The sequence below is a fragment of the Chenopodium album genome, chromosome 7 (assembly GCF_948465745.1).
Source record: "Chenopodium album chromosome 7, dcCheAlbu1.1, whole genome shotgun sequence".
Classification (NCBI taxonomy): Eukaryota; Viridiplantae; Streptophyta; class Magnoliopsida; order Caryophyllales; family Amaranthaceae; genus Chenopodium; species Chenopodium album.
The window spans coordinates 74,253,201-74,278,609 of record NC_137840.1 but is presented as its reverse complement, the minus strand read 5'-3'; the positions used below and the strand labels follow the sequence as shown (position 1 = coordinate 74,278,609).

Sequence of the window (25,409 nt, the reverse complement as noted above, 5' to 3'; positions counted from 1 at the left end):
AAAATATAGCAAATTAGCACCAAGACTTTAACTCTATGTTCAAATTACCCCCTTAACTTTTAATTATAGCAAATGGACCCCAAAACTTAACATATCGTGCAACGTACATCTGAGCATCATTATTTAACAATAAATTCATCAAAACATGCTAATTTTTTGTAATAATAATAAGCATTAAGAGTATTATACATGCGTTATATTTCTTACCATTTCAATTAAATGTGAGCAATTGAAGAGATTAATCAAGTATGATGGTTTGCTAAATTCCGTTAATTTTTTCGCCCTTTGTCATATTTTCAGTGTCGATAATTTCTATATTTTATAGTATGTATTTAATATGTATGATAATGTATATGCACAATATTTTGGATGTAATTAATTTTTTTTAACTTTTTTTTGTCTTTTATTGGAGTATATTTTATGAAATTTATATATTTTAATGTGATTTTGCTCAAATTTGATGTATAGGTTTTGATTGCACAATTATATTAAGTTGTGGGGTTAATTTGCTACAAATAAAAGTTATGGGGTTACTTTACACCTGCAATAAAAGTGTTGGGGCTAATTTGCTACTACACCCTTACCAATAGCATGTATAGTCAGATCTACCCCCAATAGTCGGAGTACGAGTACCCCTAATTCCCGTCCCCCAATCTCAAACTTTCTCTCTCCTCAAAAATCAAATAATTTCGGAAAATTGCGATGGAAAATTCTAAGAAAAAGTTGGAGCAACAACAAATTGAAGAGGAAGAGACGATTGAATCATCAACCCTGCAATTCTTCCAAGGTCTGGGCATCTCTCTTCAACTCCCAAAAATTTCGAGTAATCACGACTTAATATCTGAATTATTGATCAATCTTCTCAAAGTTGATTCCATTTCTCGAGGCCATGTTTCTTGCTCCTTTTCCGTCCTACCTTCTGTTGCCGTAAGCTTCACTACTTTACTAATTAAACATTCTATGATGATTATATTTTATTTTATTGCTAATTGTACTTGTTAGTTATTTTTTCGAATTTGGTGAGAATATTTTTTTTCAAATTATTATAGATTTATAGTTTATGAGTGTGTATAATCCCAATGAATTGGATTTTAGTGTTACTTATTTACTGTGTAGTTAGATTTATATGGGTTCATGTAGAATTTGTTATGTACACTCGGTTTATTTGCTCATTTAATCAACAAATAAGCAAATAATTCGAGTATACAATAGTTCGAAATGTTCACTTGGCAAGGAAACGAGTAATTGGAGTTTATGAGCATAAATGTGCCAATCAAAACAAACATGAGGCTAAATCTTCATGTAAAAATTTTGAATTGGTGGCGTTGTTAACTTATTATTCTTATACGAAGTATGTTCTTGGTCTTTGATTTTGATTTATATGTTGTAGAATGCAGTTAGATAGCATGATCAAAGAGTAATCAACTTAATTAGTAGAATTATATTTGGTGTATTGTTTCAGAACTACTACAAGGGGTTGCATGGAGGAGCAGTGGCAAGTATAGCTGAAAGGCTAGCCATAGCGTGTGCTCGAACCATAGTAGCAGAGGAGAAGCCTTTGTTTCTTGTCGAGCTCAGCATTTCCTACCTTTCTTCTGCTCCCATGAATGTAAGCTAATCTCAATGGAAACTGGGAGATTGTATTGCAGTGACTGGTTAAGTTGATCGTCTAACTTGAAAGTACTATGTGATGCAGGCCGAGTTGAATGCTGTTGGATCGGTTGTGAGGAGTGGAAGAAACTTAACCGTAGTATCAATTGAAATCAGACTAAAAGAGACGAAGAAGCTGCTTTACACTGCTCAAGCTACTTTTCATCAACTCCCTGCAGCAAAATTATAGCTGTTTTATTACAATTTCTTCATTAGGAAATCCCATGTTGTGTAGAAGTTGTAATTGATCAGGGTAATGTATATCGAGGACATATTGAAACTTTTTAACCTCCAAAATTTCCACAAAATTACCATTAATTACATTTCATGTTGATACATTTCAAGATGAAGCCACTCTACAGATATATCTCCCATCAACGAAGTAGCTCATAATAATAGGGCAAGAACCTTGTACAATTTCGGCGGAAAGTTATAATACATCAGTGAGTATTTTGCATATATCTAGGCTACCTGAGAGATTACAAAAGATGGACTAGCACAATAAATACTTGGAGTGATGCAAATCATGGACAACACATTGATATCATGGCCGAGGGCTTTTCCTTGGCGTGCTTCAATCTCTGTAACTGCATCCTATATCATCATGATGGTCATCTATCTTTCAGCTTCAGTTGCTTGACTTGCAATTTAGCTTGCAGTTTTTAAATTGTAATCTCATTTGGTTGGCTAAATCTTGTGAAGATACATACAACACCTAAGCAAGTGAGCAAAACAAAGTAACTGAATGATCTTTCTTTGAACATCTTACAATAATTTCCTCTTCTGACTAAATGAAAGGGAGGAATGTTCATGATCAATGTATTGCCACATTAATAATCATCACCCGAGATAATTCCATTGTGGTAGGGAGGGTCCATATGTAACAACCTTACAACAATAGGCAACTATTAGGAAGGTTGTGCCTAAGATCATGTAGGATAGATGGACTAATATGAATGGTTTTAGTCACTTCAGAATTCAGATGCATGTGCATGTTAACCAAAATTAGGGCCATCAATATAACCTCTCACCAATTACACATTATGGAAATATGGCATCAACGAAGGCTTCAGCGTCAAAAGGTTGAAGATCCTCCACGCCCTCACCAACACCCACAAATTTCACAGGAATGCCAAGCTCATCTACCACGCTGACCTGCATGCCAATTTAACAGTCGAGATGAATACCAAAGAAATAGAATAATCATGTCCAGAAAAGATTTGGATTAAAAGTAATTACTAATTACCACGCAACCACCTCTTGCAGAACCATCAAGTTTTGTCAAGATTAATCCAGTCACTCCAACAACCTGCCAGTGAAGAGGTCTAACAAGTCAGATATTGGCAAACGATTCCGCAATGAAGGGCAAAGATGGATCATCAAGCTAGACAGCTGGAACATTACAGCCAAACAAAGCAAATGAGCTTGCAGTATAAAAATAAGGTTAGGGGCAATACTTCATTAAACTCCCTGGCCTGAGGAAGCATATTTAAACCAGTTGTTCCGTCCAAAACAAGCAGAATCTCCTGCGAAATCAAAACACATTCCGGATTAAATAGCAACTCTAATTAAATAGCAACTCTAATGATATGGAAGTTAATAAGCTTCTTACATTAGGAGCACCGGAAATTACTTTACCCACAGCTTTTTTACAGGCTATCAACTCCTCCATGAGACTGTAATTCGTATGAAGACCTAAGGAAATGAAGTTGCTTATAATAAAACCACCAAAAAAAAAAAAAAAAAAAAAAAAAAAAGAGAGAGTACAGCAGATGTTTTCAGAGATGCAGAGCGCTTACGGCCAGATGTATCACATAGAACAATATCATATTTGTCTTCCTTTCCTCTTTTAACAGCCTGAGTAAGAACTATTCAGAAAGCACAATCTTAATGTCAGTTTGCACTGTCATCTGTCATCAGCCAAGAGGCCTAACACAGGAATCCTATTGTTATACTAAAACGTTTTAAGTTTTGAAGTCCCACCTGATGATGCTTTTGCCTTCTCTTTCTCTGCCACTACAATTTCACAATCTGTTCGCTCAGCCCAGATCTCAAGCTGATCGCTCGCAGCAGCTCGAAATGTATCACCTGCTGCCAATAGTATCTGAAACAATAGATAACATGAGGTCAAGCAAATATAGATTTAGCACTGTTAATGCCCCTTCCATAGCTGAAAAATATCCCTCTTATGATGTTAATAAATTCTTTCTATGAATTTTGTGCTGTTGATTATTCATCAGGATTTGCACTACTCAGGTCTTTTATAAAGTATGAATGAGTATTTCTCACTATTTAGTAACTCCCGTAGAAAAACAGGCTACTCACACAAAAGAAACGGAAAGAAAAAAAAAAAATCACAGTTTAAGCACTAAGGCAAAGCTTGAGGGAAAGACTCCAAACTAACCTTAGCTCCTTCTTTCTTCAATCTATAAGCCAACTTCCCTGCAAAGAAAGACAGGACATAAGATACTCCGTAATAGTTATGACATGATTAAAAGCAAATCTGAAGAATCGTGTTATGCACTTACCAAGAGAAGTTGTTTTTCCGCCTCCATTAACACCAACTATCATGATTACAGCAGGTTTCCTACAAGACAGGGCAACAACCAACAGTGTGTTGAGTTTTCTAAGCCCAGCAGCCCAGATGATTTTAACTATGCAAATAATTCCTCTGTATTGTATTTTTTTTTTTTTTTACTTAATACACTGCTTTTTATTTTTCAAGCTTGCCAATGCAATATTTGATATTTCAATGAATAACATCTTTAATTACTAATATCTACAATTATAAAATTTGACATAGTTAAACCATAAATCAAGGTGAACCAACAAATCTCACAAGACTAGGCAATAAATCATCAAAGCGTAAAAAAAATGGAGGAAGTATGTAAGATTCACAGATTGAGGACCTAAATCCCAGCTGAAGTTCTGTCTTACTTCCTTTCTCAGTTAACAACTCGAGAACACTCCTCTTCAAGGCATCCTACACAGATGAAAATCAATGGAAGTGATTTTCAACACCAGTCGCCAAAGCAAAAAAAAAAACACCATATGTACCCCATCCAGAATCGATAGCCACATCATCCCAACCCCCACACAAATGGAGTAATTTGTAGCCATAACTTTGATTAATTTAAAGCTCTTTTTCACGTACAATCTGTGTACTATTTAGGCAAAGATTACTATAAGCATATTTTTTCACTCTTCAACTCTTTCCCCAATTTTGTATAAGAGGAAGTATGTATGAAATTTAAGCATATCCTATTTCTATTTAAAGACATTTGAAGCTTTTTCATGAATATCATCACTCAACGGACAATATTTCAACGCAATTAAATGCCTTCATAAGCAGCAACCATTAGGAAACTACTAAACCATCTAATATCCCTGAATTCCTAACCAACATTCCACTACACCAAATTAGGTACTCAATATAAGACTCTACTAAACTAAAATCAAAAAATTGATCAAGCATGGTCTCACAAGTAACAATGTGACATGCTTAGACTAATCTTTCCTATCAGTTAAGCCGTATCACAAAAAAAAATGTAACACAACACAAACAATCATAAATCATCATTAGTCCATAAGAATTTGTGAATACATAGTATGATCATCAAATCATCGTTGTTTGTCTTGACTACATTATTAAATCTCAACTCATCCAATTTGTTCCGTTACAATTTTATTGTAACACGAAGTAATATAATCTCTGAAAATGAATGCATTTTCTATTACAAAAACCAAAGAAAATTATCATCCTATTAAGAAATGTAATAAAAAGATGATCATCTTTAATTACATAATGAAATGAAATGATCATACCTTAATTTCAGGTCCAGATTTAAGCTTACCAGCCAAAATATCTTCTCGCAAAGAATCCACAATCTTAATCGTAATTCTCGGCCCAAAATCAGACACAAGCAATGCCTGAACACAGAACACAACAACAAAATCACCAATTTTCAACTACTAGTAAAATTAATTCTAAAAAATTCCAAAAAATCATGGAAAAAAACCTCTTCGAGTTCGTCGAGGACGCGGTCGGTGTCGTCGAGGTTCCAGTACAATAGAAGCTCATCAATGACGGCAAGATTATCGCGAGTTTTGGAGAAACCTGAGAAAACTTTCTCGACGTCGCTTTTGGCCTTCTCCTTGATGAGGCGCCCTAATTTGGTGAAGAATCCGGTTGAGCCGGAAGCTCGACATTGAAATTGGTTCGAGGTCGGTCGAACTGTGAGTTGGCGAGTGTGGAGTTGGGAGAGAGAATTGGAGAGGAGAGAGAGTGAGGAAGAAGATGATGCAGACGCCATTTTTGTGATTTTACACCATGAAAATGTTGTTTGTTGAAGGTCATCAGGATAATGTAAAACGCAGTCGTTTTATATGCTTCCTTTTTTGTACTCTCCGTATTTTCTCATTTTCCTTGATTACTTTCTGCGAGAAAAAGAATGAAGTCTTTTTTGGTTAATTTCCCGTTTTATTTTTTCAAAAAAAAATAAAAATAAATAAAACTCATTTCAATATATTTATCTACGCACAACTTTGAACACGATGAATGATACTCTAATTTTAAGTAGATGTTACTTTCTTTGTTTCAAAATAAATGACACGATTAAACTTTAAATACATAAGGTACTAAATTGACCTTGTTTGTTTTTTTTGTGAAGTTGGCGTATGAGTGGTGAAAAAAGTGCATCTTATTAATTATTTTAGGATGGAGGACATAAATCTAGTTACCGCAACTCAAAATTATACAAGCATGAATATAGATTTCATTTCTTCCATTATTTATTAGTGTTTCTGGAAACAGAATGCTCCTGGGAGTCTTAGGGTAATAAGGGTAATCAAGATGTCCTAGAGCTATGTCCAATGATTGTCCGAATGTCCCTCAGCTATGCCTTGCTGTCCGAGAGCTAGGCCTGCAAAAGAGAAAGAAGGTTAACTGCCCCGGGGGTGTGACCCGGGAAAGCCCCTCCGATACTTAAGTCAGCGAATGTACTTTCTAGAGAGAGAAAGTAGAGAGAGAAGATTAGAGGATTAGGAAAAAGTTACCATCATCAATGATTGGAGAGCTATTTATAGATGTACTTTCAGGTGGCAGAAGTTGTACTTAATTGGACAGATTAGGGGTAAATCCGTACTTTGCTCTGACTAATGATGGGCTGGATCATGGAGGGGTATTTTCGTAATTCCAAGTCACAAGGCTTAGGACAATGGACTAGGCCCAAACAATTAGTCTTTCCACGATTCTGCTTCCACCCCATTATCTTTCAATAGTGAATTTCACATGCATTGGCTAACATAACCGTGGAACATTTCAAATTTTTAATACGTGTTCTTAAGATCAAAGTTTGCCAATTCCTTTTACTAGTAAAACCGTAGAACTTTCTTGAGTACTAATTCACTGTGACAAAATTGACAAGGTACTCAAACTCGAAAATTCCAATATTTGACTATTAAATGTTACAGTAATGTATTAAGTGGAGTACATAATTTACTGAGTCAACTCAAGAATTCCAATATTTGGAGTAGTTAATTAGAGGCTACATCGCACTTTCTTCATCACTTCATTACACATTTACGCCTTCTAGCCCATGGCCCCACAAATTTACCAATAATTTTGGTATGTTATGTGCCGAAAACATTGCCGTTATACTTTAATTTCCATTGCACCTTCTTTCTCTAGCAATACCAAGAAACAACATTTCTCTTTCTCTCTTATTTCTATTTACTTTCCCTATTTAAACTATATATATATAGATAGATTATTGACAAACACAATTCCTTCAATTCCACTCTAACCTTTGCTCAACCAAATTTATATTTGTACTTTATCAAATGTATCCTTCCACCTCCTCCTCGTACTCCTTAGATATTATCATAAAGTCAGCTGAAGCACTGACTATAGGAAATCATAAACCCGTTGGAAAAAATATTTTTGTAACAGTTTCTATAGAAAATCAAGGTTATTCAAACCAATTACAAACGAGACTGTGTAATGAGGGTTTGAAACCTGAATGGAATGAGAAGTTGATAATGGACATGCCTACAAACACGAAGTTCATTCTCTTAGAGGTTCGATATAAAAAGAGGTCAAGCGATAAGTTGATTGGAATTGCTAAGGTTCCGACCTCAGATTTTGCTGGAGACAAAATGCCTCTAAACTACCAATATTGTCTATGTTATAGATTAAGGGATCGTAATGGCGAACCAAATGGGATAATAAATTTTAGCGTGACTGTAAAGGGGGATTTAGATAGTTATCAACGTAACGAAAGAAATCAAATATATCGAGAAACAACAGAAATACAAGGGTTTAATTATAGAGAGAATTATAATAGGCCAAAGCCATGGCTCAGAACATCGTTGTTAGGTGACAGGAGAAAATCTACTTCTACTGTTGTTGGAGTTCCTGCAGCGTGGTACAATTCATGCCATGCATGATTCAAATTGCAAACATACTTCATGTTATTTGATTATAGATTCTTTCAGAAATTTTTACAACTATCTTATAATATTTGTATTAAAACTATACATTTCAGCTATGCTGTAAGTTACAGTAGTATTATTACCAAGTTCTGAATTACAGGTAGTAATTAGGGTTGCTTTGATATGATCCCGAAAGAAATGAATTCAATAAATAAAATCGATTGATTAACACACTTTTCTTTCCAAAAAAAGAGAGATTTTGGAACATCAAAATGAATAACCCGAAGTATGGAACATCCATATTATGCAGCTCCTCCTCTCTCCCTTCCTCTATCTCTCAAACATACAAAAGAGTTGATGGAAGCGGAGATGAAATGTTAATCCTTGTTTCAACACGATTAGATATCCTGATAATATTACGAGCGAATAAATTTCCACCTACACAAGGACAATAACTTACAAAACCATGTACATCTCTCATCAGCAAAATAAAAAAATTTACAAGAACTATAAATATCCTTAGTGAAAAGGTTGAAAGCAATTTGCAGTGGGGCAGCTCGAGCAAGATAATTCTTGGTCGGCTACAGGACCCAATATGTACGATGCACACAGACGGAGTGAAACAAAGCGTTAAGCTATTTGCTGTGAAGTCACGAGAAGGTGACCTATCTACACTTCTTCACTGCTTTGGCAGCCATTCTTGAGTATGTTGTATTTGCAAAGGGGGCAGGTAGCGTTGATGTGTAGCCATTTGTCTATGCAAGTACAGTGAAAATGGTGACGACATGGAAGTTCACGTAATTCACTCCCATCCTCATATGATGTAAGGCATATCACACACTCCTATTAAAACAATTCAGAATTAAAACAATAAAACCTCACTACATGCAAAAGACTAATAAAACATCCAAAGCAGTCACAAGCAAACCTTTTCTCCACAGTAGCTTGCCCACGGGATAAAGCCAAATCAAAACCCCCACCCCTCATATAATCATCTACAGACCCCCACCACCCCTCATATAATCCAAACAAACATGAAAGGATAACACAAACTTTGACATTAGGCATAAAAACTAAAGTAACTTCATAAATTCGAGTACAAATTAAAAACAAAAAGGGCTTCTGTTCTGTTCTGACTTCTTTTCACAATAAACCAATAACATATATTGTGAAGCAATCATAGAGCTCACTTATTATCCTTATAATCAACTGGCTCTTAAGGGAATGAGGCCAGGTGGAAACCCCACCTCCCAGTTTCTTTGAAAAGCTATAGAGTAACCCCAAATTTCTAAGTAATTTCTTCTGCTGGAAAGTACTGTGAAAATATTAAGGTCACTAATCCAGTTTCCACAGTTCAGAAGTAAAGAACATAACCACGCACGATCTCATACACTGGCTACAAAAGCCATTGTACCATACCTCTCGATGACATGATTGCTAAAGTGCTCTTAATGTTAGTCCTAGACTATAAATCAAATACAGGACAGAAGAGAAGCTTCCCCTGTACTTCTTCTGATTAAAGAAAAAAGACAGACTAAACCACTTTCCACATGCTTATCTAACTTCTACCAGACATTCCCTCTCCACAAATCAAAAGAATATTTCTACCGTCCCAACTCAAAGTCAAGAACTCAAGATTGCATTAGGGCAAAAAGATTAAGGTGGGTGGGAGGTCAGATGCCTAAATGTGTGCCAAGTTTAGAGAGAAAGAGAAAGAGAGAGATGAAAGGACCGTACAGACATCAAAGTTACCAAAAAATTACAAAACTATCAATGGTTAAGTTTAAAGCATGGTTAATATCAAATTTCTTTCAAGTGCTCAGAAGACTCACAGCATCTTCTTCTGGAAGAGCATGTTCAATAAGTGGGTCAGTGCCGCACTGGGTCATAATTCCACCAAGAGATTCTTGAATTTCACCGCTCTTTTTTTCAATTTGGCCTAGTCTCCTGAACTTGAACTTTGGCAACCGGTCAATATCCTCATTAGTAGCTCCTTCCTATTTGTGCGATACATGCAATAATGTGAGAAGAGAAAGCTGACGATTCCAAATTATACATAATAAAAAAATTGAAGTATGAGCAACCATACCTGATCAGCCACAGCATATAAAATTGCAATGATACATGGAAGACAACAGCAGACAGCTATGCCTATAATGCAAGCCACCACCACACAGATAACAACAAAGAACACATCAAATGCCAGAAATGTTATCGTGAGCCTGTGAAAACATATGCCATATGAGTAACAAAAGTAAGAGTGATGCAAAAAGATTGCTTGTATGTACACAACGATAGAAAAACTATTAAGAAATTTACCAGTAAAGCTTAGGCGCATCATCTGCTAAACTTGGTCCACCAGAAGACACCCAATAGAATCCAATGATCCACCAAATAAATGAGAACATTGTATTTGCTGACTCTAGATGCTTTGCAACGCTGCCAGAGCAAACAAAAGCAACAAACACTTATTTAAAGATCGTTATACATTCTAAAGCAACTCAAATAGTTCATTTATACACTAACACATCAAAATATAAACCAGTTATATCTATTTACTCTTCCCCCCCCCACCCCCCCCCCCCCCCCCGCGGCGGGTCCCCTCTGGAAATATTCTGGAATTATATCTCATTATTCTCGAATTTTATTTCTCTACAATAAAGTCTAACAGTTTATTTTGCAATGCAAATGAACACGTGTAGCGCGTTCTCAAGTAAGACAAAGTTGTGAGAAAGGAGAGGAAGAAAAAGATGTATTTGAACAGTCACACATACAGCTTTACCCCCCACCCCTTAAGAGAGAGAGAGAGAGAGAGAAGGGGAAAATAAAGAGTCGAAGAAAAGCACATATAAGGAAGTATGGGCTGATACATAGTGAATTCATCTAAGCTATGCCTAAATTAAAACAGCAAACAATCATCGCAACCAAGGGTTTAGCGACAGACAATCAAGTAAATAGTTATTTATCCATCCTTCTTGCTTCAAATCTAAAATTGTTACTTGAGGGAATTGGCTGGGCTTCTTCAACTCTTAGGAGATGAAATCAATGTCTACTTACTAATGATTCCAGAATTCATGTAAATACTTTAACTCAAAACTGTTACTCTTCTCACCATTCTTCCCCATGCAGCCGAAGTAGCCATCACTGGAGAGTGGAGACAGTCACCAGTTCCCATCACCATAATCCAATCTTCATCCTGACCATCACCCTAGACAAAATTTATACCTGACCAGCTCTATATCTATCATACCATCCATTCTCTCGTTAATTGCTGAACCTGCTACAGCTCATTTCACCACAAGACCACTAATCCAGTTGCTCTCCTTGAAATCACCACCAAGGTTTAGGCGTGCATGACTGTGTAATAGCAAAGCCCAGAGGCCCCAAAGCAAAACATGGGGAGCCATGGAGAGACTGGCTACATCCATGACAGGTTGACGGGCGTATATCTGACAGGACTGACACCTCTTGACCACTATAGGCATATCCTGATCACCACAGCTTGATCATTCCAAAAGGAAGAATAAAACAAAGAAGGCTAAAAAAGAGGGGAAAATGGTAGCCGTAAAAATGTGCCATTGGAAAAAGGGGTAATGTGATTGAAGTTGACAGTAGTTGATGCAGGATAAAGGTGATTGTAGAAATGGTATATGGAGTAAATTCTTGACATACAATGTGTTGTAAATTGCTCCCAGATTAATAAATCACTTTGAATCTTTGTTCCTCCGGTCAAGAAAAACCCACAGCCCTCATAAAATAGCAACACCCAGTCTCCAGGTATATACTGTTCTGATTACCTAACGAGAACATAGTCACTAATTTGCATCAAATGACCTTGTTATGGTCTTGAGCAAACTGCAGCTCATAAAAAATGGAATTAAAACGCCAAAGATCATCAAGGTTCGGACATCGAGAGTTGACAAAAAATCATGATTGTGTTACTAGCAGAGAGAATAGCAAGGTGCAAGATAATAAATTCCCATATTCTAGTGGCACACGTACATTTCTGCTGAACAAAATGATAGCTAACCTTTGCAAATTTTTGTACAGCAAAGGAAGTATACACAGCCTTCATAAAAACTAGTTTTATTGATTCACACAGAGTCCTACTTCATCCAAATTGCACAGCTTTGTTTAGTCAATAAAGTCCCCTAGGTTTATGCTGCCAGTACGTATTGACAAACATTTAAAATCCCTAAAGCAATTAGTAGCGTCGAGCTAACAAAAAAAACGCATTTGTTACAACATTTCACACTTTATTACTCTATCGTGCTATTGCTGCTATAGTCTTACAAGAGTCACAACCCAAGATGGCCTATGCTTAATTGAGTAATGCCGTGATTTTTATAAAGCCTTTAATTTACATTGTGCCACAAGCTTAATTGCAAAGTGCCGCCACGACTGTGCAGCTAGTTCCAAGGGATGGAAGAACAATTAACAAGGGGCTTTCATCTAAATCTAGTAGACATTAGCAAATTTAGACAATTCACACTGTTTTCCCAATAATAATCCATGCTTTCCTAACAGTAATATCCTGTTCCACACTTCTATCATTCACAATCAATCATACACCTAAAAAAAAAGCAGTAGAAGAGTTATACCTGGTGTTATCCTCATCCTGTTGATGCTCATCATAAAACTCCATGGAATCCCCCTCTAAGCTCGCTGAAGAACTCGAATTTGATCTCGAATGTGCTGAATTTACATTACTCGATCGATTTGAACCCGAATTCAAATTCAAAGCCAAACTAGAACCAGAACTCGGCCCGACACCAACATTCCAGCCACCCGAAGACCCGAACCTAGGCCTGCTAATCTCTCTCCTCCTCCTGTATTCAACACAAACACAAACCATATGCAAAATACACTGAAAACCATATCCGACAAGCCACAACCTCAACGGAACCTGCGTTTTCTCATCGCCGCTTAAGATCATAATAACAATGGCAACAAACACAAATATCGTGTTCCAAAGAAGGTCGAGAACAACAATTGGAGTAGAGTAAGCCCAATCACTTTGACGCTCTTCGATTTGTTGCGCTGCCGATTCTCTCACCATAACCGATTGCTCCGATATCATTCTCCGGCTATTAGCTCGCCGGAGAAACCTCGCGGCGCCACGTAGCCCAGCTCTACTGGAAATTCTCCGGCTTCGCGACTGCAACGATCGGTCGCCGGAAGGCGGTGAAAGAGGTGCGAGTAACGGCGCCGTCGTATCGACATCGGTGGCGGACATGGCGGTGCAAGAAATTGAGAAATTAGAGGTGAAATTGAAGTCGTCGATTGATAAATTAGGGTTTTCGTGAGATAATTCAGGGAAATTGAGAGGGAGAAGCCATTGATAACCTGGATTGAGGAGAGAGAAAGTTGAAATTAGGGATTGTTTTAGGAAGAAATTGATGAAGATGAAGAAGAAAAGAGGGGAATGATTTGATTGGGTAATTAAGTTGAAGGAGTTGAAATTGTAAAGATAATGGAGTGGATTTTAGAATTTTCTTTTTTTAGTTATTTTGTTTAAAATACCAGTACACAACAATACAAGATAGAAAAGTCTTGCAAGAAAGGACGTGGGTTTGCATAAACTATTTTTTTCGGGATTTGTCTAGTTAACAATTTTGGCATTGTTCGAGACTAGGGGTGGGCAAATGAAAATTTTAAGGTGCAGGCGGTTATACCTTGCTTGGTACAATTAAAAAACACAAAAATAACATGTAACTATTTTGTAAAGAGCATACACTTATTTTGTAAATAACATATAGTAATTTTGTAACGAACATCCAATTTTATATATTTTTTTCATATATAAAGAACATCTGTAATATTAATAAAGAACATGATAATATTATGTAATAAACTTTATCTATATATAACCACCCTAATTTGAAGACAAAATTTAATAAACATTTCACATTAAGCAATGATTATTATGTTGCAAATAAAGTACATTACACTGACTAATCAATGAACATAAACATATGTTCTTTTTATTTATTTTTTTGGTGCAAATATGTTCTTTTCTTTCTAGGTATATGTTTATTACATTTCGATAGTATGTTATTTTTACTTTAGATATATGTTCATTACATTTTAATAGTATGTTCTTTTCACTATAACTATATGTTCCTTACTTTTATATATCATGTTCTTTCCTACAAAAAGACGGTACGTTGCGCCGTACAGGCGCCTGTAGGAACCATCTATTGGTGAGCAAAACTATTGGCATATTGGAAACTTGGTTTCGGAATTAAAAATCGACAAGTTTAAAGCTAAAGATTTCAAGATTGTGCAACAATTTATCTAATAAAATCGGTTATGAAGTTAGATATTACTCCTTTTTTTTTTTTTTTTTTAGATTTTCCACCATTCATATGTCATCATTGACTTTTTTTTTTGTCACCGATGTATTATATAAAAATACGATCATATAATATGTTGTTGGATTTGTCATAATGTCTATTTTTTAAATCTAATTTTTTCATAATTTTTAGTTGTATTTCGTGTCTTAGCAAATGTGCAAATTTGGCTCTAACTTAAAATTTAAAAAAAAATAAATAAAAAAAAAATAAAAAAAAAGGAGATTCAAATTAGTATTAAAATAGGGTATACAATGAAATCAAGTTAGCATTAACCAACACCTTGTATATACAATCGGATGCACGTAGAGAGGTAAATGGATGTGATTTGAGTAATTTGTAACCACGTTCATATTTGTAACCGTTTGAGGATAATATTCCGTGGTAAATGAACTTTTATGAAAACTAATTGGTAGGGAATCCAAGTTTTGAGGATGAAATTAACTCAATGACCGGAAAATAAAATGAAAATAAAATAAAATCGGGGAAGGAAGCTCTAACCACTTAAACTATCCCCCATTTTCAGCTTTTTTTTTTTTAAACTATTAAACTTCGTACCACCCCTTCATACATTCCTTGCCCCTTGTGAAATACAGTCCATTTTTTATAAGATGTATCTATCATTTTAACAATAAACCATATTGCTCCAAATGTGCATGGGATCCATACTCCCTAATACTATGTTAAATCTGTGAATGCATAAATGTTATGGTCCCTTTTTTAAATTACCATTAAAACTATCCCCAATTTCCCAAATAACTCTTATCTTTCCTTGCATATAAAATACTGATTACGGTCAAATTAAAGTTTGTGAATAATGTCAAAATTCAAAATGTAACCATTATGTTTCAACAAGGGTAATAATTCGGAGTAACCCGAGAACTAGAGGTTGCATAAAAAAACGAGCCTTAAATTTCTCAACACCTCATAATGAAGCACAAAAGGTGACAACCAATTACAGACTTACAGTATTACACCATAGCCTAAGTAATGACGAATGCATCTAGTCACCATGGAAAGTATCGATGACCAGAGATAACTAAGGAGTAGATACACAATATCATACACAATTTCACAAGTACAATTCACCATAACTGAAGAGGCACCGTAACTTTGAAATCAAAGCTAAATAACCTCCATTGCCGCGTAAATTTCACTCTCTTGAACTTATACTGCCCCAATTACTCGGTCAAAGAAAATGAGCTGTCACAAATAAATAGCTGATCTGCCTAGTAAAGTGTTCTATCTGGATGTCTGTATAACACTTGAATGAGGATGACAAGCTTCACGAGAACTCACAATTCAAGATACTTGTGCAAGTTAGCAAACCAGGAGAAAATGTTACAACCATTGCCTTGAAAACTCACTTCTTTGTTGAGTCAAGGATCAGGCGTTGACGTAGTTCAGGTGTTGCATGAGCCAACTCTGAAAATATTACCCGAAAATTGAGTAAAATTGGAGGACGAGGTTACCATAAATGACGAAAAGAGAACAAAACATACCTTCAGGGGTGAAGTTAAATAGAGGAGGAAGAGGTCTTCCATTAGGCAAGCTTGCATTTGGGTCTCTCAGATCATCAAAGAAATGATGCGCACAAGCTTCCAGCTGAGAGTACATTGGATATAAGTATTAAAATTTTAAAATTTAGCAAGAAAGTTAATTTGATTTATACAAGGCACGACTGAGGTCAAGGGACTAATATATGCACTGGCAGGGCAGGAGGAAGTGACAAGCACAGTTGTGGGATCATTATATCACCCATTTACCCCCCTCGTTTTCTTTTGGAGGGAGGGGTGCTACTCCAACACAACAAAAAATTCTCCAGTAACAATATACTATTTCAGCCCAAAATAAGAGGGTGAAAGTGTGGTACAGTCCACGCTGTAGAATCTATATATCCTCAACTTCGCAGCAGCCCAATGTTAATCAAAGCAAAAAGTTTCATATACATTACACGATTGGATTAAATGGATGCATGACCAACAATAATACAGTCAGAAGTCTGTAAACAAGTACAGTAAACAGAATGTCACAGTCATAAAGACCAAAATGGATTAGCAATGTACTATTAGGAGTTGGTCTAAAATTACAGACGGAAAAAATAAAATAAAAAAGAGATTCTTACAGCTGAGCAACGAAGCTTAGGTGAATACTGGAGCAATCTTGACACGAGATCCACAGCTTCAGGAGGCATACGCTTATGAAACACCTGAAATAAGATATCAATTTGTTTAGAACAGCAAAAATAAACTTTGGTATAAACTAAAGAGAATCTAACTCTGTGAGCATGCAATTGCGTATGTGTGTGTTTTGCAGTGAGAGAGAAAGAGAGAGAGAAGGGATCTAACAAGACCTTGTGCCACGGATGAGCCTTGATCTGGGGAAACTTGAACTCACTGTAATTTGGATTCATACACTTTATTTCTTCTCTCGTTGGTGTTCCCAAAATCTGAACAACAAAACAATGAAGAAGAAGCATGTCACTACAGTCCAGAGGCAGAAGGCAGATAAAACTGTAAACAGGAAAACAGTTTCAAGGCACACCTTGATGATCTCCACCAGTTGATCAACACCACTTTCACCAGGAAACAAAGGCTGCACATACAAAACAATCAGAACTGAAGAAAGCCACCACATAGCCATGTCATCATATAAATAAAATTATTTGATTATAAAACATATAAACAATTGCCTAAAATTTTAAAAATAATTAGTATCTTGTAGTAAACAATAAGTCAAGTCTATAAACAAAAGCTGCTCACGGGAGGGTAGTATAGGGGGAAAAAATCAGTTTAAGACACAGCTAATACTGTAATAGTCCTCCGCTTGGGGGATTAACCAATAGCCAGCTCTTAATATGAAGTACAAGTATAATTTTTCATAGCATCCAACATGTACACCAGCTTGACAATCATTTGAACAGTGTCGTAAATTAAGGTTCAGGTATTGTTTCCAGTTCTCGATTCTCGATCAAAACAAGTAATAACTAACCCCAATCCCTTGAACAACTTCAAAGCGCTTAAATAAAATATAGAGAATATGAGGAAAATCCAGCTTCAAAGTGCTTGCATAAATTAAGGCCCCCTCATCATAAAATATTGCATTTTAGTTAAAATTGCAAATATTAACCTGCCCCAAGAGAAGCTCAGCCATTACGCAACCCACAGACCACATATCAATTGCAGCTGTGTACTCGGTAGCTCCAAATATCAATTCGGGAGCACGATAATACCGGGAACAAATGTATGAAATGTTAGGTTCACCAGGTACCTACAGTTGGATATCAAACTTAAACCTTGCATGACAGATCAAAAAAATATATAACATAATCCTGCACTGTAAAAATGGCATACCAGCATTTTTGCACTCCCAAAGTCACAGAGCTTTACTTGATGAGTGTGTGGATTAACCTGAAAAGACCATGAACAATCTCAGTGGAATGAAAACGACACTGAGAAACGGCCAGACAAGCTCTAGGAAGTAAAGATTCGTACAGCCACATACCAAATGGATCTCAAGCCTCCACACAAAGAATAAACAGAAAGAAAGAAAGAAAAAAGCTTCAACCCCATACAGAAAATGAGAAAAATGTTTAAGAAAAGATAAAATATGTCAACCACCTTCCCCCCCCCCCCCCCCCCACCCCAACACACACACACACCCCACAATAGAAGAAAGGGGAAAGAAAAAAGTTTCAACAACCAACCCCCACCAAATATATATATATATATATATATATATATATATATATATATATATATATACACACACACACACACACATATATACACACACATACAACAAAAGATATTTGCATGATTCACTAGCTGATCACTTTTAATATGGAGGACATTTTCTTTCTAGTCCTACCAACATGCCAAATGCCGATGCAGATCATACCAAACAAACGGGAACTCCATAAATGCACAATACTATAAATTAAAAGAAAACTCAACAAAAAACTCACAAGTATATTTTGGGGCTTGATGTCACGATGGCAAACACCAATAACATTGTGTATATAATTGAGCGAGCGACAAATCTACAAAAGAAGACAAAAAGTGCTTATATACATCAATGAGATCAGCTACTCGTATGAAACATTTTACATCATAAATAGAAGTCAAGATTACCTGATAAGTATACAATTGTACATAGATCATTGGCATGTGCTGATTCATCCTATTATGGTGCTTCAAAACCCGGTAGATAGTTTCAGGAACATACTCTAGGACGAGGTTAAGATACACCTCATCCTTTTCAGTTGTTGAATAAAAACAATGCCTTAGTAAAACAACATTTGGATGCTCTAGTAAGCGCATGATTGAGAGTTCTCTATTCTTGTATCGCTTATCTTGTAACACCTTTTTAATCGCAACTTGTTCACCAGTTTCCAAGCACTTTGCCTAAATATTGTGAGGAACATGGATACATTAGAATGTAGTAATGTACTCAAATGCCAAAGCCAAAAACAAGACAGTGATCCCAATCACTTTACCTGAAAGACTACACCAAATGACCCAGTGCCAACCACACGTTCCGCCATGTAAGAAACAGTCTGAGACAGATTAAACAATATACTGATAATCAATAACAGTCATGTAACACAGAGGACTAAAAACAAATAGATTTCTAAAGCAAAAAACATCACGGACAATAAATCAGCCCCTTTAATAAACACCATAATGAATTGATATGCAAAGCAACCATATAACATTAAATTTGCCAATCAATCCAAAGCAAAAGAATCAACAAGTTGACAACCTATCCAATTATCAAGTTCACGATTTTTGTCAAAAAAAAAAAAAAAAGTTCACGATATATCAAATTCCCAACTCAAACCTGAAACCACTCAGGACACAAGACCCTCAAAAATTAGCAATAACATGATGTACACAACTGAAATATAGATACATCCCAGATGTGTTCAAGATCGCTGTAAGTGTCTCTGACAAAACAAGTGGTTTGTGGCAGTTGCGGCATATATTAATCTTGCTAAAATTGAATTCCTTTACAATGCAGCATGATGCATAACACGGACGACATTTAATACCATGATAACAGCAGTATCACCAATAAAATCAAAAGATGATCTTTTTTTCAAGCAATTTGCAGCAGTCTAAGTCACACAAGATAAACCTAAAAGCAGCTTTGGCTAACCCAACCTACCAGATGATTATGCAACAGTGCCAACCCAAAAGATAAAATGGCTATCACTATTTTGAGCGACAACCAAAATACTATCACCCCAAGAACAATACATTATCACAATGCCACCCTAGTCCCAAACCTTAGATTAGATAGCTAATTTAATAAACAAACCTCTCCCAAATAAAAAAATAAAAAAAAAAAAAAAAAAAAAAAAAAAAAAAAAAAAAAAAAAATTCTAAACAATTCAACAACTCCAGTTGAATATCGCCTATAATGCCATCACACCACTGCCACTTGAGTTTATCAGCCAATATACCTTCTTACCTGGACATATAATCAGACATTCAGACATATTTCTGCAACCAAAAAAAAATCAATAACAACCATCGAACAGCCTTGGATCATACGTGTATGGTGACCCTATTCCTAGACATAATGTAACCGACACAACAAACAAGAGTGCAATTTCCTTTGATATTCTTTAATGTTATCACAACTTCTTTTTAGCTTCAAACATGTAATTGCAGCCATTACCTTCTCAGTATACCATTTTAAGTCAACATAGACATGATAGGCCCGGATCAGTAGAGAAGAATCCACATATACCCTTCATTTGAACCCCCCCTCCCCTTTCCCCCCTCCCCCCCCCCCCCCCCCCCCAACCCCACCAAAAAAAAAATCCCCAAAATAAGCGCAAAACAATTAATTCAAAAGATTTTGGCAAAAGCCAAAACAATTATGCTATTTATTCATCGTATATAATCAGAAGACCAACACACAAATTAAAAAATAACCTGTTTTGGCTGCCCATTCCTACCACCCATTGTAGTAGTAATTATCTGCCCTGCTTCAGTGCCACTGCCACTCACAACAGCAGCTTCCATGTCCTAAATATTTCCAGGGTATGAAAAAAAAATGAATTAATGCTATAAACATAAGTATGTAAAGATGAGAACAGAAGATTCTAAAAACTTAAAAAGTCACCATTCCAAAGAATTATATAGTCCATTTTCAAATAAATCATTCATATAAAACAAAAGCAAAAGTTTATGTGGATTAATTAATACTATATAGTTGATTAGGCGGGAAGTCATCAAAAGTGAATTCCTCCACGGCAAAACTTGAACTCAAATCTGGAATTCTAATAGCCACTAATGTGAAGAAAACCCTTTGCCCAATCCACGAAGTTCTAATTGCCCTCAAAGTTACCTTATCATCACCTTTATCTGCTTTGCTATCCTGGATTTTCATTCCATGCATTTCTGTAGGAAGCTTATCATAATCAGCTCTCTGTGTCCTATCAATAGGATTCCCATCAGATGTGCTTGGAACAGCCTCCATGGATGTTGAAGCTACACGGTGCTCTACTTCTGTAGTACATCTCTCATCCGTGTGTGATTCATCTGTGAAACTTCCCTCTGCTTCTTGCTCAACTTTGGCCCTCTTGGTGCTACCATCCCCATCCTAAATAAACATCAATTGCACTTTGCAATAAATCCACATGATATAAAAATGCTCGAAACTACATCACAATCTATAATGAAGAAATCAAACTCCAAATCCGCCCAATTTTGTAGAAATTTAACGAAATAAAAAAAATGGTGAAGAAGTTATAAGGAAGATGGACGAGATGAACCAGATTAAAAATAAAACGGATCTTGATTATTGAATAAAGCATGTGAGTGTTCAGATTCCAATTAAACCAGTTGATAAGAACTAACCAATTATAATCATCACTCTGATGCAAACACTACACGCAGAAAAATAGTGTCAACGAAAGACTATTAAACTGTTTAACCACACAATCAATATTTGTTTGCAACCTCAAAAGAACTTCCGTATAGAATTTTCCATTTCAATTCTTGCAAGAGGACTACTCTTAAGTAAGTTGGCTTGTAAAAATGTAAGATACTCAGGCATCTTCAACAACAATGACATTTCAGTGCAATAAATCAGAAACCCGAGCAAAGGAAACCAAACAGGCAAATAGGCTGACAGGCTGAACAAAGAGTACAAAGCCTCAGAGGTCCGGTTGGCTGCTCCCAAGAGAGTCCAACCTTTCATAGTTTTCCTAATCCTACAACATTTCAGTGGAATTATAAAATAGAATAATTCAGCACAATAGAGAGGCTAATCATTTCCAGATACCCTCAGGCACATCCAAAGGTCAAGAAGAGCAGCAATTAATAGCAAAGGTCGATATCGACAAAGATTTACCAGAAGAACAGGTTTAAACAATGGAAGGTCAATACTCTGGTTACGAACTTGAGTTGGAATAGACGAGCTGGGAAAGGACATAAAATTGCAACACAGCTAAGCAACACAGCAAAGTGGTGTGAACTCCATAAGAGAGAGAGAGGTGGCAGTGAGGCCAGTGACAAGAATTTGCAGCTTTCAGCATCCACCAGATAGAATCATGCATCTCTTTTAAAAAAACCATTGCATCCAGTTCCAGTCTCTAGACTCTCATCATAACACACAAAAGTTTCTTCAAATATTTAACTTCTTCTCCAATCACCAGTCAATTAAAAAACCATCTGATCCTCAATACACAATTACATTCCCAATATTTAAATTGTACTAGATCAAAAAGACAGCTGGAAAAGAAAAAAACTCTCAACAACCTAGCATCAGTACACCTCAGAATTGATTTTATAGACCCATGAGTCATGTTAACTCTTCCGATTAGCTATAAATATACGGAGCATTTGTTCACTACTTTCTGCTATTGGACCTAATACAGTAATACACTATAGTGCTCAAGCATATTGTTTTTAAATTAACCAAATAAAGGTAATTCAGCAATAGTAATTTTTCTTTGGATTATCACGGACTAAACTAAATAGCTTACAAAACAGCAAATGTTTCATTCCTACCTAAAGCAGCAGGTAGAATTTTGGTTCAGGAGACAAACGCTTTACGCAAACTAGGCAGAGCCTCGTTAAAGGTATTAGAGTGATACATATGTATGGTTATGTCAAAATCTGGGCATTGCATATACAAACAAACCCCAAACAAGTGAATAACATCCTCAAACAATTAAGTATAATCCTTAACTCTTAAACTAGTAAATCAGTCAACTTATATCAGCATGAATAATAAAAGAAAATTTCTGACCAAAATCCAAAGCCATCAGACATCAAAAATTGAGACTAAGTAACCATCAAGTTCAAGCTTTCAGATGTCTAAAGAGAATGAGGTGGTCATTCCTTATTCTACCCCCTCACAAAAATTCCATACAGCACAATCAAAATAGCAACTAAAGATGACGCGGAAGAAGAAGTGAGCATTTCCCATTGAAGAGAATAGATGTATTAGAATTCAGCAATCGGAGAACAGAGCATTTATAAATACACCGGCAAGAGGTACAGCAAATAAAACTTGTACTTGTGTGCACATTTGAATGAATGAATCAAAGTCTTAATCCCATAAGTGGGGTCGGCTACATGAATGAATATCATGGACTAATCTACAAGAAAGCACAGGAATGAAAAGAGCAGAAGGACAATGCTAAAAGAGATTTCTTGTAACAGAAATGACGAGAGATGAATTGAATTTCAAACTCCTCCAGCTAAAAGGACCCAAAAATATCATAATGGTCATAATAGACAATCTATATACCCCAAACCAATATAGCTACAATTCAAAGGCTGCGAAAGCAGCCCTTGTGAATCATCCTCCCCGCCCCCGCTCCCCAATTGGGGGCACGCAAATGGCCTCGGCCCTCGGGTGTACCTACTAGAAGCTCCACATGACATTGTGTTTTATAGATTGACACCTACTAGAAGCTCTACATGAGTGCATGACATTGTGATTTCTACATTGACATAAAAAATTTAACTTGTCTAATTGGATCCTAAATATCTTCTCATATAAGAACATTTGACATTATTAAAAAGGCCAGATTTTCCTTAGTTGTAAGATAATGCCTAAACAGTTAAATTCACATATCCTCGCAAGTTTATTTTTTTAAACAATAATATTCCGGAAGAAAAAAATTGAAACTTTTCACCGAAATAACAATAAAATTTGCTACTAATAAAATTACCGATAAAAATATTACAGCTAATTTCTAATCATTATCACACATTTTCACAAAATCATGTAATCGAAACTTCATGATTCTACAAACTATACTTTTAAAATTAAAAAAACCAATCAATCAACACCAATAATAATCAGTTAATACTCGAATTACATATGAAAATTATTCAAACCCCCAAATCAATTTCTAATTTCCAACAACAAAATCATAAACAAAATTTTAACAAATTTAAAAAAAAAAAAAAAAAAAAAAAGAAGAAGAAGAAAAACATACGAGATCAGATATAGAAGTACGCCCAGAAGCAATGCTTTTAAGACGACGCATCACATTCATCTTTTAACTTTCTCTCTCCTCTTATTTCCCCAATCTCCCACACCACAAACCCTAGAAAATCAATTGAAATCAAATCAATTTTTCTGGAGAAAGAGAAGAAGATAGAGAGAGAAAGAGAGAAAAATCTCTCTCCTCTGAAAATTCAGACAAAAAATCAAAAGAGGGGAAAATCGAACACCAAAAAATCTAAATTAAAAACATAAAAATTTAGAGAAATTTTATGAAATATTTTCTCTCTCCTCCCGAAAACGAAGGGGAGGCTAAAAATTTTCTCTCTCCTCAAAAAATTTGGGGAAAACTTTGATTTTCTCTGATTTTCTCTCTCCTCAAAAAATTTGGGGACTCCTTCATCTGGTCAAAGCTCCAATCATGGCGAGCCTCAACTGTTTGTTTTTTTCTCATTTTTCACCTGATCAGTCAAACCCAGTCAAACTTTAGCTTCTCCACCGTTGGATTCAATTTTGATCTGACGGTGCAGAATCAAGGTGGTTTTTTTTTGTCGTTTTTTTATTACAAAGTACATGAAAATTAATAAATGGTGAAAAAAAAGAAAAAAAAAATGAATTTTAGGACCGTAGATTTGGTTGGTATATTCCTAAATGAGGGAATAAATATCGGAGTACTTATTAATATGTAATGGAGGTAGTATTTATTTGTTTAATTTATTACGTAGTACTTCCTCCGTTCTTTATTGTTTGATCCGCTTTGACTTTTACACTATCCATCGTCCTCTTTTGACCAATATGTAAGGAAAAATATATTCATGTATGATATTTTTGGATTCGTCTCAATAAGTACTATCATAATATATAACTTTTATAATTTTTACTTATGGAGAATTTAAGTTATTGATCGTTAAAGTTTTGCATTGGCAAGCGTGATAAAAGAAATAGGTCAAGTAAAAAAATAAACAGAGGAAGTAGTACATTATTTTTTTTTTTCTTTATTTATGATGTATTAATTGATGATGAAATTAATAATAGAGGAAAAAATGGATTGATTGATTGTAATCAGTAGGATTGATGGTTGGGCTATATTTAGGCAAAATGGATAATATGGGAGAGGTGGATCTTTTTTGGGTGGATTAGAGGAGGAATAGGTCTTTGTCATACTATTCCTTCTAATTTCTCAATTACAAAAATACGTCTTTCATTGGGTTTTTTAATTGACTTTATTATTATATTTTATATTAATAAGATATAGTTTGTTCTTGTCAATTCTTTTTATTACGTAGTACTCCCTCTGTTCCTTTATTTTTGCCCCATTGCCATTTTTTGGGTTAAATTTAAAAACTTTGACCATAAATTGCCATTAATCAATAAAAGATGATATAGTCATGAGTGATTTTGTTAGATTCTTCTTATTGTATATTTCCTCTGTTCTTTTTTACTTGACATTTTTTTATCACGCTTGTCAATGCAATACTTTAACGATCAATAACTTAA

The 25,409-nt window shown here is 35.5% G+C and overlaps 5 protein-coding genes across 8 annotated transcripts; 2 read left to right on the top strand and 3 right to left on the bottom strand.

The window, feature by feature from the left end:
- Positions 1–592: 592 nt before the first annotated feature.
- On the top strand, positions 593–1,840 carry LOC145639550 (uncharacterized). The gene is made up of 3 exons (XM_081690818.1): positions 593–927; positions 1,463–1,609; positions 1,697–1,840. Exons 1-3 carry the CDS (start codon positions 703–705, stop codon positions 1,838–1,840), a joined length of 516 nt encoding a protein of 171 aa, XP_081546944.1. The 5' UTR covers positions 593–702.
- On the bottom strand, positions 1,688–6,070 carry LOC145639548 (cell division protein FtsY homolog, chloroplastic-like). Of its 4 annotated transcripts, none has more exons than XM_081690817.1 (12): positions 5,670–6,070; positions 5,476–5,580; positions 4,560–4,633; positions 4,179–4,237; positions 4,055–4,092; positions 3,634–3,754; positions 3,450–3,518; positions 3,263–3,345; positions 3,108–3,176; positions 2,897–2,959; positions 2,682–2,805; positions 1,688–1,823 (listed from the first exon to the last, which is right to left on the bottom strand). In XM_081690817.1, exons 1-11 carry the CDS (start codon positions 5,961–5,963, stop codon positions 2,692–2,694), a joined length of 1,089 nt encoding a protein of 362 aa, XP_081546943.1. In that variant the 5' UTR covers positions 5,964–6,070; the 3' UTR covers positions 1,688–1,823; positions 2,682–2,691. The 4 variants fall into 4 exon arrangements, with proteins under 4 accessions (XP_081546943.1, XP_081546942.1, XP_081546941.1 ...); XM_081690816.1 differs by lacking the exon at positions 1,688–1,823 and adding an exon at positions 1,932–2,538; XM_081690815.1 differs by lacking the exon at positions 1,688–1,823 and adding an exon at positions 1,932–2,365 and having other exon boundaries at positions 5,670–6,069.
- A 1,298-nt stretch (positions 6,071–7,368) lies between these two features.
- On the top strand, positions 7,369–8,262 carry LOC145639547 (BON1-associated protein 1-like). Its single transcript, XM_081690813.1, has one exon. It carries the CDS (start codon positions 7,492–7,494, stop codon positions 8,095–8,097), a length of 606 nt encoding a protein of 201 aa, XP_081546939.1. The 5' UTR covers positions 7,369–7,491; the 3' UTR covers positions 8,098–8,262.
- Positions 8,263–8,485: 223 nt separating this feature from the next.
- LOC145639546 (E3 ubiquitin-protein ligase At1g63170-like) lies at positions 8,486–13,580 on the bottom strand. The gene is made up of 5 exons (XM_081690812.1): positions 12,684–13,580; positions 10,402–10,521; positions 10,172–10,304; positions 9,915–10,079; positions 8,486–8,925 (listed from the first exon to the last, which is right to left on the bottom strand). The coding sequence occupies exons 1-5, from the start codon at positions 13,316–13,318 to the stop codon at positions 8,752–8,754; spliced, it is 1,227 nt and encodes a 408-aa protein (XP_081546938.1). The 5' UTR covers positions 13,319–13,580; the 3' UTR covers positions 8,486–8,751.
- A 1,744-nt stretch (positions 13,581–15,324) lies between these two features.
- On the bottom strand, positions 15,325–24,307 carry LOC145639545 (shaggy-related protein kinase epsilon-like). The gene is made up of 13 exons (XM_081690811.1): positions 23,905–24,307; positions 20,796–21,050; positions 20,381–20,473; positions 18,934–18,993; positions 18,569–18,841; positions 18,403–18,477; positions 17,789–17,845; positions 17,565–17,705; positions 16,980–17,030; positions 16,789–16,884; positions 16,561–16,644; positions 15,938–16,040; positions 15,325–15,860 (listed from the first exon to the last, which is right to left on the bottom strand). The coding sequence occupies exons 1-13, from the start codon at positions 23,962–23,964 to the stop codon at positions 15,799–15,801; spliced, it is 1,410 nt and encodes a 469-aa protein (XP_081546937.1). The 5' UTR covers positions 23,965–24,307; the 3' UTR covers positions 15,325–15,798.
- Positions 24,308–25,409: the final 1,102 nt, after the last annotated feature.

Coding starts and splice junctions, on each gene's coding strand:
- LOC145639550 (XM_081690818.1), top strand. CDS start 703: ATGGAAAATTCTAAGAAAAAGTTGGAGCAACAACAAATTGAAGAGGAA. Junction 928..1,462: donor CCGTCCTACCTTCTGTTGCC/GTAAGCTTCACT, acceptor GTATTGTTTCAG/AACTACTACAAGGGGTTGCA. Junction 1,610..1,696: donor TTTCTTCTGCTCCCATGAAT/GTAAGCTAATCT, acceptor TATGTGATGCAG/GCCGAGTTGAATGCTGTTGG.
- LOC145639548 (XM_081690817.1), bottom strand. CDS start 5,963: ATGGCGTCTGCATCATCTTCTTCCTCACTCTCTCTCCTCTCCAATTCT. Junction 3,755..4,054: donor TGAAGAAAGAAGGAGCTAAG/GTTAGTTTGGAG, acceptor CTATTGTTTCAG/ATACTATTGGCAGCAGGTGA. Junction 2,960..3,107: donor AGGCCAGGGAGTTTAATGAA/GTATTGCCCCTA, acceptor CTTCACTGGCAG/GTTGTTGGAGTGACTGGATT.
- LOC145639547 (XM_081690813.1), top strand. CDS start 7,492: ATGTATCCTTCCACCTCCTCCTCGTACTCCTTAGATATTATCATAAAG.
- LOC145639546 (XM_081690812.1), bottom strand. CDS start 13,318: ATGTCCGCCACCGATGTCGATACGACGGCGCCGTTACTCGCACCTCTT. Junction 10,305..10,401: donor GATGCGCCTAAGCTTTACTG/GTAAATTTCTTA, acceptor ATGTTTTCACAG/GCTCACGATAACATTTCTGG. Junction 10,080..10,171: donor TATATGCTGTGGCTGATCAG/GTATGGTTGCTC, acceptor TCGCACAAATAG/GAAGGAGCTACTAATGAGGA.
- LOC145639545 (XM_081690811.1), bottom strand. CDS start 23,964: ATGAATGTGATGCGTCGTCTTAAAAGCATTGCTTCTGGGCGTACTTCT. Junction 17,706..17,788: donor TTGGGAGTGCAAAAATGCTG/GTATGCCATTTT, acceptor ATCCAACTGTAG/GTACCTGGTGAACCTAACAT. Junction 16,885..16,979: donor AACTGGTGGAGATCATCAAG/GTGTGCCTTGAA, acceptor TTTGTTGTTCAG/ATTTTGGGAACACCAACGAG.